At 43.4% G+C, this 12,500-nt stretch overlaps 1 protein-coding gene across 1 annotated transcript; it reads right to left on the bottom strand.

The window, feature by feature from the left end:
* Positions 1–1,503: 1,503 nt before the first annotated feature.
* LOC147007343 (signal transducer and activator of transcription 3-like) lies at positions 1,504–10,146 on the bottom strand. Its single transcript, XM_085867293.1, has 6 exons — positions 10,005–10,146; positions 8,277–8,360; positions 7,764–7,862; positions 2,985–3,120; positions 1,766–1,818; positions 1,504–1,646 (listed from the first exon to the last, which is right to left on the bottom strand). Exons 1-6 carry the CDS (start codon positions 10,023–10,025, stop codon positions 1,548–1,550), a joined length of 492 nt encoding a protein of 163 aa, XP_085723419.1. The 5' UTR covers positions 10,026–10,146; the 3' UTR covers positions 1,504–1,547.
* Positions 10,147–12,500: the final 2,354 nt, after the last annotated feature.

The following is a 12,500-nucleotide window of genomic DNA, read 5'->3' as shown; positions in this document are numbered from 1 at the left end:
TACCGCATCCCACAAACATTTTCGCAGAAGGTGCTCCCCTCTCTGTCGACTTGGAAAGGATCAGATGCTGATCTGTACTTGGTACATGTCATTTCATCCAGACAAATCCCTTTCTCTCACTTTCTCTCCAGAAAGGTGAAATAAAGAATCCACCCACATCTTTCCATAATAAACCACTGGAAGACATTTAGTACTTTTAACTTCTGAGGCTCACCATCAATCATGACCTCTTGGGCAGACCATATATAAAAGCTGGTTTCAATGCAGCCACGAACAAGGCATCTGCTACCATGCCAAGTCCTTCCTTTGTAAATCTGAACTTTTCATGGCCTCCAAGGTCTTTATCCGCAGTCCAATTAACTACTGCTCCGCTGTATGGGCTCGTGACCCCAATTTATAACAGTCTCCTGGGCTGACAGGATGGCCTCAAGGTACACACACTCACCTCCAAGCTGTCGAGCCTGGGTTTAAATCCCGACCCAGCTGCAAGTGGTCATCCGGGTGTTTCACAGGCACGGTGCTTTATCAATGTGTGTGCCGTCTGAGCCCATTGCCAGAATTAGTTGGAGGACATTAAAGATCACATGGTGTCCTTCATGAAGAGTTGGCAAGCTATCTCTGGCACCCTGAACAAATTACAAATTCCTGTCCTGACCAGCAGAGGGCATCAGTGGCACAGCTGCATCCTTAGCCAATGATGCTACCCTGCAGCCTTGTGCTGCAAACAAACGAAGATGAAGACCTGTATCCTGGATGCTGTGTAATCCATAGTTCTCAACCTCATTGGAATCTCTGGCTAAGAAGTGGAAGCATTGGGCCTGCTGCTCTCTCACCGCAGAAAGGTTGGTGGCCTCCGATTTCTACACCTCTCTTCCCATCTTATTCTCTCTGCTCTCCCATCCCTCCATCCCTCAACTCGCACACTTTCTTCCAGTAAACCTACACGCGAAACTTCCTTAGTTCATCCGTCCTCCCACATGGGGAACTTCCCGAGTTTGTTCAATCCAACTCTTCCCACCAAGGATTTAAGTTGGTGGTACACCACCACCTCATGTCATCCTCCATCCCTTCCAGTGATCTTTTTACCCCGTTAACCCACTCCATCACCAACGCAGTCATTTTAGTAGCAGATTACTGTGTTTCCTTCCTTTTCTTCATCTCTCTATACTCTTATTGTTTGCTACCCTTGTAAGTCACATCCACCTGTTCTCACAATGCCCCTACCGTGCATTGCCTTCTATGCTCGGTCACGCAACTTTTCCATGAGCCTTGATGTTTGTATGCAAAAATGGCCTTGTAGGTAGAGTTTTGTAGAAATAAAAGGTATGGCAGCATCGGCAGCATCGGCAGCATCAACAGCACCCATACAAATCATGCACCAAACCACAGATGAGAACGTTGTCAAATAATTTATCGCTATTTTATCTTTATAAAATTTAAACCGGTGACTAGTTCACGATTCACATCACCGCCAATTGGTATGTCTGCCTTGACGTGACAGCATGGTGGAATAAAGTCATTGGAATAGCAGCAACCAAAACACATTCTTACCCATCGTTCCAAAGGGCGATCAAGTGCTTCTTGATAAGCTCAATGATTCCATCAAGCCAAAGCCAAAAAGAGAAAGGCTTATGTGACAAGTTCTCCTGCTCACAAAACCCGCATTAAACAAGTGAGCAAGCACAGGAACAGCAAAAATGAAGTCATTGATGCAATGGCATCTGTTCTCAGTACCCGACGATGCGTGTGCATCCAAGATGCTTACTTTGCAAAACTTCGTCCAAGGCACCAAGCAGTTGTCATAATTTTCCTGTGGCCCTAGAAAATAAAAGACAAGGTGTGTGATTGATAAAAGAAGTCATTTTCACATCGCCAAGTCGAGCACCACTTACAACTGCACAATTCATCAGGGTAAGAGCTTGAGCACTTGGCGAACTATGCTAAACTTAGTGTTTTAAGTTTAATTACACAAAGGGCTAAATAAAAAAACTCAGATCGGATTAAAGAAAGTTAAAAGAAGAAGAGGAGCCACCCCTTTTGCATCTTCAGATGCGTTGGGCTGCCGAGGAAGTTTTCCAATGGCTCGGGGGCACAATCTTGGACCGGTCGCCATTCCGACGCAGGAAAGTTAAAAGGTCACAACTAAAGTACAATTTGTAATCAAATGTGGCAGTCAGACATATTAACCACAAATCGAATACAGCACTGAATAATAAATAAATAAACCAATGTCACCCGCAGGGTGACCTGTATCTTGCCAAAAGGTGACCACGTGTGACTTCTTTAAGGTCACACTGAGGTGAACAGAGCTGCTATCCACCAGGAGCGACTCCTTGAGGAATATCTGCCTTCAAGAGATTCCGATGAGAATCGTTCTACAGAGTAACCATGAAATATATGCGTTTGCCTCATAACGTCACCAAATGACGTCATAATGTCTCAAGCTTGACATATCTAGAAAGCACTCATCGAGGTGTTCAATTTGAGGTACTACACGATATGGTTCCTAAAACTTGAACATTTGACCTTGGGGTCAAATATGTTTGACCTCAGGCGCTAACCATGAAGGTCAAGGCCAATCGCCACCAAAAATTAATTAGCTGAGCGCCAGACCATGAACTATATTCCCATGAAGTTTTAAGACGATCCGATCAAAATTACTCAAAAAATAAGGGTTTCGTCGACTCCCCTGATTTGCGACAAAATGACCTTGACCTTTGACCTTGACCTTCAAAATTTTGTGCACTGAAAGGGACCTCTATAGGCCTCTGATATGCGAAGTTACAAAAATTTCCAATGATAACTGTGCTCTGCAGAATTTTTTATATGTGATTACAGACAAACAAACAAACAAAAAAAAACATACAAGCTGACAAACATATCTTGCAAAAACTTCGTTTTGGCAAGATAACAAATAAATAACAAATGGCTTCTTCAGCAACATCCTATGTCAGCATCACCTTGTGACCCATAAGCTCCCTCACCTAAAAGCTTCTCAGCAAGGGTCGCCAGTTGATCGGTGTTGAGGCCACGGCTCGTGACGCATGAGAACTGCCAGCTCAGAGCTTCTGAAAGATCTTTCCAGTTGGCCGCCGGAGGATTAAGGAAGAAAGTCACGTTCTGAGGCACAAACAAATCCCGTGACCCTTGGTCATTTTTATATCTCAACCAAGGCACAGGTGCAACATGAGGACGGAGTGTGAGGAAGTTGAGTTTAATTTCCTTTCAGAGCAAAACACTGGGATGTGGGCGGTTGAGGGGGTTGAATCTAAGTGGGGAGGGTGGACATTTCATGAAAACATGAGATATTACTGCCAGTCATACACAACCAATAGAATGCCATCGGTCTAATGCTTTCGGTCATGTTCATGCTTTCGGTCTAACAAAAGGCCTTTATTCTCCATGAGTCACACACATCGTTAGAGAAAGGAACTGAGCTAAAGGAAGTACGAACCTCTTGTCCACCAAATGCTTTCACTTGATAGGCCTATGTAGTTCACTACAGGATGAAGGACCCTTGACATGGACCATTTGGTTCTATTCAGTGCAATTTGAAGTCGTCGTACTCCAGGAAATTTTTCAATTTCACCTCTCCGTCTGATCTTTTGTCAATGTCGGTGTCTAACAGGGTCTTCAAGGTTGCCAGTTTACAATTCTTGTCCACCAGTTGTCTGTTATTCTTGCTCCATGTATGGCCTCATTGGCTTATAAGGTCTGGCAAGTCAACCCCACCATCTCGTTGATATAAGCCGTTTTCACAGATGGGGTTCTGGATGTGGGTGGGTGACCGGCGCCCTAACAAACTATCTGGTCTCCCTGCTGCTTTGTGTACTCGGCTTTTGAGCCAAAGGCGAAGGGTGGGGTCCCTGACAGAAACCTCTGGAGCAGCACATGCCCGATAAGACACGCAGCCCGATCCACCGCTGTCTCTCTCAACAGTACTCCAGCTATGGGTGAAATAGCAACAAAGACCCGCAATGGTAGACCTGGTGGATAGGGACCGTGATGTACTTCAACGGCTGTGATGGTGGATGTGAGCTGCAGCTCTTCACACTAACCAGTCATCTTGACCATGTCCTGCCACTGGTACTTGGTGTGTGTGAAGCCGGGAGAGTGTTGTTGGTTAGGTGCGCACACATCCAGCACATACATATTCTTATGCGCAGGAGTCAGTTAGGTGAGGTAAAAATGTGTATGTATGTAAGTAAAAGTCCGGCGGCGATGGGCGAGCTGTGACGGTGACATGCAGGCTGGCATCGGAAGTCATTAGCAGTAAACCTGCATGCAGGCAGCCTGGGACTTTGGTCGCTCTTGCGATGGATGGGTGGATGGAATCACAGTTCGGCAGCATCCTAGGTGTTGGAGCAGGCCTTCTGAGGATCCATACTGCTCCCCCCAATCAGTGGAATGGACGAGCAAAGGTGCCACCTAGCTCGTCCGGTCAGACTACCGCATCTGACAGGCCAGCCCCTTATGCTGTCGATGCAAGCATAAAATAATCTATACTCAACCTCTAACGATTGGCTGTTGGAATGTTAGAATGCTAATTGATAGACAAGCTACCTCTCGACCTGAGCGGAGAATTGCGCTAATAACGAGAGTGCTTGGCAACTACAGCATTGACATCACAGCACGAAGTGAAACACGTCTCAGTGACGAAGGCCAGCTGACAGAGATGGGGTCAGGGTACACTATATTCTGGAAGGGACGAGACGCGAGTGAACAAAGAGAAGCAAGTGTTGGCTTTGCCATCAAGACCAGTTAGGTGAGACAGTTCAACACTTTGCCAAAGGGAGTCTCCGATAGGATCATGATTCTTCACATCCCCTTCAAAGCAGGAAATATTACCATCATCAGTGTGTATGCTCCGACAATCACACAAATGAATGAGGTGAGGGATAACTTCTACGCTGAACGAAACAACATTATCGTAGAAGTACCAAAAACAGACAAGCCAGTAATATTGGGAGACTTTAATGCCTGGGTTGGCCAAGACCACAACATATCCATCCATCCATCGGGACCATATTCTGAGCAGAGCGTTGGTGCTGCCGAAGCAGTCTCCTTGGCTATTGGGAACAATCCTGGATGGGTCACCACTCCGACACAGTATACCAGCAAGCTGGCACTCATTTTGCCAACTTTGGAAGGATGACAGGAAGAGTCAACTCCACTTGGTATTAACTCAACTGCTGAGCAGAATTTTAACTCGGGGTCCTAAGATCCCAAGTCCACCACCCTAACCATTAAGCCAACACCAGGCTTACAACATAGGGCCAGGCATTATCGGCGAAAACGGTACAGGAGGCCAGAATAATAATGGATTATGCCTGCCGTCTCTATGTGCAACCAACCAGCACATCATTACAAGCAGTCTTTCAACAATTGATTATGTTTAAAACCACCTGGCAACATCCAAAGTCTGGACACTGGCACATGATTGACCATGTCATCACTCGCCAGAAATAAATCAGTGGCATCACCATAACACGTGCAATGCGAGCGGCCGAGTGCAACACCGACCATCGACTCCTTCGCTCAAGGATGAGGATCCACTGGAGACACCAAAGGAGTCGTGGAGTGCAGACAAGTATACGAGTGAAACGGCTTGAGTCAGTCAGTTGCAGAACAACACAACCAAGGACGCATTAAATGAAGCACTAACATGTAAACTTCTAGTCTTCAGAAATCGATGCAAAAACTCTCAGTGCAACAGAGAAATGATCAGTCTTCAAGGAAGCTGCCTACACTGCGGCCTATGTAACTGTAGGCACTCCTATATCCAAAAATCAAGACTGGTTTGATGACAGCAATCAATAAACCATCCGACTGTTAAATGAGAAAGACAAAGCATTTCGTGACCACCAAAGTGATTTGTCCTCACTTGCAAAGAAACAACGATTTAACAATATTCGCAAATAGCTCCAACCAAAACTCCGTAATCTTAAGGACCAGTGGTGGAATAGAAAAGAGGAAATACAAGGATATGCAGACTTGAAAGAGACCAAAAATTTATACGATACCCGATGACAAATTTATGGATCACACAGTATTTGCCTTGCATTGTTACAATCAAGCGATGGCACAGCTTTACTGACTGATAAAGTCAGAATTCTTAACTGGTGGCAGGAGCATTTTAAGTAATTACTCAACAGACCTTCAACAGTTGATGGACAGGTTATCACAGACATAGGACAACACCCAATCGACGACAACACCCAATGCGCCGATCAAGGTCAGCTCAGAGATGCTTCTGGAAATCCTGTTCACAGATGACTGTGCCTTTTTGGCACATTCAGCCGAGAGCCTGCAAAACATCGAACAAATTTGCTGCTGCTGCTACTAAATTTGGACTGACTAATCAGCCTTCTGAAAACTGAAGTCATGATGCAAGCAGCACCTGAGCAAACGCCACCAGTTCCAAGAATGACGATTGAGGGTACAGAACTGAAGCAAGTCAGTCAGTTCAACTACCTCGGCAGTGTTGTCCAAGATGATGTCAACCTGGATTCAGACAGAGCCAACCGTATTTACAGAGACTCAAAAGCCTTTGGTCTGCTGAGTATCAGAGTGTGGAGAGTTAGAGGCATCCATCTTCATACTAAAATCCAAATGTACCGGGCAGTTATCCACACCACACTGTTCTACGGGTCAGAGACACGGCCAAAATACTGACACCACATAAAGCAGTTGGAGGCTTTCCTTCAGCAGTCTGCGCTCAATCATGCGCATCTCATGGCAGCAGCGTGTTTGCAACTATGAAGTGCTGCAGCGAGCCAGGTTGTCTAGCATAAAGGAAATGCTGATGAATGCAAAGCTACGCTGGATTGGACATGTTGTTCAAATGCCAGACACTCGTCTGCCAAAGCAAATGTTTTATGGACAGATCAAAGATAGCAAACAACATCAAGGTGTTCCAAAGTGTCGATTCAACGATGTGATGAATGAACATCTGAAAGCGACCAACACAGACTATACGTCTTGGGAGGATATCGCCCGTGACAGAGCAAAATGGAGAGCAGCAGTACAGAGTGGTGTCAGAACAGCTGAAACCAATCGTGGAAGTAAGCTGACGGAGAAGCGGAGAAGCGTGTTGGAAGGAAGGAACCAGTGCAAAATAGCAACAAATGAAACAGATGCCACATGGATCTGCCGAGTGTGCCAAAGAATGTGTAGACCAAGGATGGGACTTCACTCGCGTGAACGTGCGCACAGAGGCCAACACCTCACCTTAACGTTTTGACTGTCATTGTCGATACCGACGGACAACCATCACGGCCTCGTTCCATTTCCATTTTTCATTGTAACCCGAACGTCAAGGGTTTTGTTTTCTCTCTGATCCACTCGTTTCTGTTGTTGTCCCTTTTGGTTTTGCCAATGCACCATCTTTCCATAGCTCTTTGCATGATGATCAATTTTTGCTCCGTCGTCTTTGTCCAATATCACGTTTCACTGTCATATGTCACTGCTGGAAGAATACACCGTGCTACAGTAATCGGACTTCACATTATCGTGGTGCTGTATTTTGTGCATTCTGATGACTTCAAGGAGCTAGACTAGCGGTATCAGCACTTTGTCACTATTAGAAGGGTCATCCATGCTGGAATGGTCAAGTGTAGGGGTCAGAGGAAGAGTTCCCTTGGCAGCCCAGATATTACAAAGTGTCAAAACCCCTCAGCATGACGTCACGACCAGTACTCTAAATACACAACTCAGCCTATTGACATCGTGCTGGTTCAGAATGATTAATGAATAAATCTCACCTTCTGCTCAGAGCAGAGCATGTTGTACCATAAAATGGATGCCCAGCCATTTGGCAACTGGCTCACATTTGAAATTATAATCACAGGTAGGGATGTCGTCTGTGGGGAACACAAGCACACATGCTTCAATGCAAATCAGCAATAGGGAATACAGAACACCAGAATAATTTCACAAAGTGGGTCAAAGGTTAAAAGATGACCAACGAATGCCCAATGTTCTCTTGCAGATATCCAATTTCAATGTGTATTACAAATCTATCCCTATCTCCTTACCACCTCCCTCCTCCTCCTCCTCACAAGAGCCCTTTGGCACGGAGCAAGTCAAACTTTAACTCAGGTTAAAACCAAAAAACATCCACGAATACTACAAAAACAAACCCCACAATGCAATCATTCTACTGAAACAATAACCTCTGATTCAATCATGGGATGCCAGGCCTTCAATAAGCCCAACATGGCCTTACCAGGAGGCCGTGCACGGCAAAACGCCAAACACCTTCACAATGTACCCACCTCTAAATCAAGCTTGAGACCTTGGTGGTAAATCTCGGTTTCAAAGGTGATCACATGCAACTCCTCAGTCACGATCAGAGCACCCTGTGTGGCCCCAAAACGGAATGGGGATACAATGTCATCGGCTAGTACATGGCAACGTGGTTGTGGAAAACAACAACCAAAAGTAAAATTCTAACCTAGACCCGAATAAAGCCTTAAAACTAGAAACTTCATAATACACCTTACCCCGTGCAGCATTGAGAAAGGACAAAGGAAGGGTCTTTTCAACTCTTGCTTTGTTCGTGACCTTTGACTAACAAGTGTGGTGACAACTATACAGAGCCAAGTGGTCAAACGCAACAGTCCAGAGCTGAACCTTCTGCCAACTCTTCTCGGAGAAACTGACGATTTTGCAATTATCTTTGAAAAAAATAACATGCACCAAACAAACAGATCTTTTGGACGGAATTAGCTCTTTGGTTGCATCGTTAGACACCGCCATTTGTGTCTGAATCTCGCTGATACTCCGCCCTTAAAGCGTGCGAAAAATTTGACAGGTCGAAACAGCATGAAGTTTTTCCCAAGTAGTGCTAAACTGAAGGTGGTTGGAAGTGCAAACAAGGCAATCTGTGTTCTTCACTGTTATTTGTGTTCCAAGTGTACAATTCAATCGAAATAAAATAAACGTTTTAAAGGCTGTCGGAAAAAAAAACAAAAAAACAACAACATTGAATCTGAAATTTACCGCCGTTAATGGACCGTCTTTTACACCACCTTATTTAAGAAGTCAAATTGGTTATCCGTGCCTGTTGGCGTCCTTTTTTTTAATATCCATAAAAACTTAATTTTCGTGTTTGGAATGATTTTCAATTTTGCTTGACTGCCAGACTGAATGAATCGATTGCTTTACCGTGTTGTGTGCATGCGCTTGGGATGAGACTCCGTACAATTTGCCAAATTCAGAGCCAGAGTACTGCTAAACTGCAGGTTCATGTTTTGATTCATGTTCTGGTGTTCAAAATACAAAACTCAATTCAAATTAAACATTTAAGTTAATTTAAATTGCATTTTAAAACAAGTCAGACCGACAGACTTAACCAATTACTTAACTCCACTTTGCGCCACACGTGCGGGGTAATAACACAAGTTGTGTCAATTGCGAAATGTAATCTTGGGCACAAGTTTATCCTCCATTCCAACCTGTGATAATTTCTAACCCCATTATAAACCTACCCCCTTCACAGTCAACTCTCTCCTATCCCCCTCACACACACCCCACCCAAAAACTAAAACTTCAGAACTACTCACTACTCCAGCTCAAAATGAGTTAAAACTTTAATCAGCATTTTTATAGGCCATACATCTTAATGACTGCCTTAGTCAACCTAGGCATCGAACTGTAGGTTTGAAGTCCATTTTAACATATATCACTTATTAAGGGATAAGGACAAAACTGAAAGAGTGTACACCTCACCCTTCCCTCCCAAATGATTCACATTACATACAAATTGGACACAAATTTTACAATATCATAGGTGATGCTAAATTTGCTGCAAAACGATTGGAAAAAAAATCATAAAATAGAGAAAATATGTGACTTCACTGGTCTAAACAAGCAGAAGAAGCTTCTATTTATTCATAAGCAAAATACATAAGCAATTATATTATGGTGAAAAATAGATCCCTTCCCTCCTTTAATTCTGGTGCATGCTTTGCTCAAACAAAACAAGTGCAATTGGGCATTACCTCATTCCTGCCTCCATTCATCACTCGCTGCTCTTTCACTTGCTGGAGGGTGAGAGGATGGGAGAGGGAGGGATGGGGGGGGAGATTAAAAAAAACGAGTAATTCGACTGCGCGCAGTCAACGGGTATGCCTCCGCTCTCCCGCACAAACACTTGAGTATTGACATATTTCACCCTTGACCTTTATCATCTCTGGCTCAAAATCGAATCATTTAATTGCCCTGTCTTACTTTCCCTTTGTACCAAGTTTGATGAAATTCTGTCCAATATTTCTCGAGTTAGGGCGTAAACAGTAAAATTTCAGTTTGACCTTGACCTTTGACTTTTATCACATCTGGCCCAAAATCTAATCAGTTAATTGCCCTGTCTTACTTTCCCTTTGTACCAAGTTTGATGAAATTCTGTCCAATATTTCTTGAGTTGGGCATAAACAGTAAAATTTCAGAGTTTGACCTTGACCTTTGACCCTTAACCTTTCACATCTGGCCCAAAATGTAATCACTTAATTGCCCTGTCTTACTTTGCCTTTTTACCAAGTTTGATGAAATTCTACAATTTGCTTCTTGAGTTATCGTGTAAACGAAAATCCGGACGGACGAACGGATGGACGAACGAACAACCCGGAAACATAATGCCTCCGGCACCCTTGGTGCGGAGGCATAAAAATCTATTCAATACAAATTTAGCTTGGTATTCGTACAAAGTTTGGTTTTTATTCCACATTTTATATTCAAACATAAAAGGAATAGATGTAAGTATGTTATATAATTACTGTATTCAACTTAAAAAATAATTTTCTAGAATCATCCAACCATGAAATGGACTTATTTTGGGACACAAGTAACTGATGAGGGGAGATTAAAGGAGAGAGAGAGAGAGAGTGTGTGTGTGTGCGAGTGTGTGCGTGTGAGTGAGAGAGAGAGAGTACAGTTAAAAGAAGGGATGTTAGAGGACGTGAGAGAGAATGAGGAAATAAAATAGAGGATGTTGGGATGTTGGTGCCCACATCTTCCACTTAACACATGAGGTTGGGAGTCAAAGTTAAAATCCCACATCTATCTACATATCCTTATTGTAATTCATACAGTATATACATGTATGTCCTTACTGTATTATACACATTATTTACATTTCCAAGCTTCTCTCTTAGCATTAGACAATGTTAAAAAATTATTTTTTTTAACCCACTAAAGTTAAAATAGAACATTAATTTAAAACAATAATTTTAAATGCAGGACTCTCATGCCACTACTGTCCTAAGCCGACCTGCGCCGAGGTACGGCCCCTCGGTAGGTTACCCGCGCGAGTACTTAGGTATATTGATATTCGGCGAGTGACCCTATTTCGCGCGGGTAGAATACAGACTGGGCTGTGGTGAGGTTTAAAGCTCACCCTGACTGGTTTCTGGCGTGGTTCCAGAAAGTCACGAATGAATTGCCGACCGGTGGGCGACGCGGTTGCGATTAGTGGAAAGCGGCCGATTGCATGCCAGCGGGCACGATTTCGTAACGATATATATGTGTGTGTGTGTGTGTGTGTGTATATATATATATATATAAAAATATTGCTCTTTCACTACCATTATATTTTCATAATTATGGCCCTGCAAACCAGGACAGAAATATACCCATCAGAGACGGGGAATCCCCCGCCATTGAAAAATAATTGAAATCGGATAAGTGTTTTTCCATTTATTACAAAAAACATTTTTTTCAAGATGGCCACCCCAGTCGGCCATCTTGGATCCGGCCATGCCCAAAATCAATAGGGTTCTTCCTTTTCAGGTGGTACATGTGTGACCCAAATTTCAAATCGATATGGCGAACAGTTTATGAGTTATCGCACTCACAGCTATAAATGTTGACGCCCAGCCAGCCGGACGGACGGACGACCCGGGTGACAACAATATCCCCCTTCCGCCACGCGGCGGGGGATAAAAATGACTATTATTTTCATAGTCAAGCCTGAAGTGCTAAAGTTTGAATGACCTCAAGTCCACGAATAAGAGGACTGCTTCGGAAGATCATAATAACCTTATGAATATTACGTAGGACTCTAAGCCAGTTTTTGAGGTTAAAAGTTGGAAGCAGTCTCAGGTCAAAGATGCATTGAAAAACTAAAAACCCGATTCAAAAAAAAAGTTTTTTTCATACAATCACCAATTTTGATATGGATGTACTTCAGTACATATTGTATGTTGAATGCAATGAAGACTTTGGCCAAATAATATCAACAAAATTTAATTCCCTGTGATGAAAGGACGCCTGCCATGTACGGGAGACTTTTCCTTGGATACAGAGGAATCCATACAAGAAAGGGAAGAGTGTACAAGTCCGTGTACTCATCAACGTGAAACGAGTAAAGATTCATGACTCCACTACAAAAGCATTACATCCAAGCATGTTACAAAATGGTTGAGCACAAAGTTATTGAAGTTTATATGAAACTGTTGTCTACTCCTCCATACATTACAAAATAAAATTGGGAAATTGAGAAA

Source organism: Eptatretus burgeri, unplaced genomic scaffold (genome assembly GCF_056783735.1).
Source record: "Eptatretus burgeri isolate ZD-2024b unplaced genomic scaffold, Ebu_testis_v1 Ebu_testis_scaffold_290, whole genome shotgun sequence".
Lineage (NCBI taxonomy): Eukaryota > Metazoa > Chordata > Myxini > Myxiniformes > Myxinidae > Eptatretus > Eptatretus burgeri.
Note: the sequence above shows the minus strand (reverse complement) of the source record. Positions and strands in the feature narration are given on the sequence as shown.

Coding starts and splice junctions, on each gene's coding strand:
- LOC147007343 (XM_085867293.1), bottom strand. CDS start 10,025: ATGAATGGAGGCAGGAATGAG. Junction 8,361..10,004: donor TGAATGGAGGCAGGAATGAG/GTAATGCCCAAT, acceptor GGGGCCACACAG/GGTGCTCTGATCGTGACTGA. Junction 1,819..2,984: donor CCTTGCTGAGAAGCTTTTAG/GTGAGGGAGCTT, acceptor TTTATTTTCTAG/GGCCACAGGAAAATTATGAC.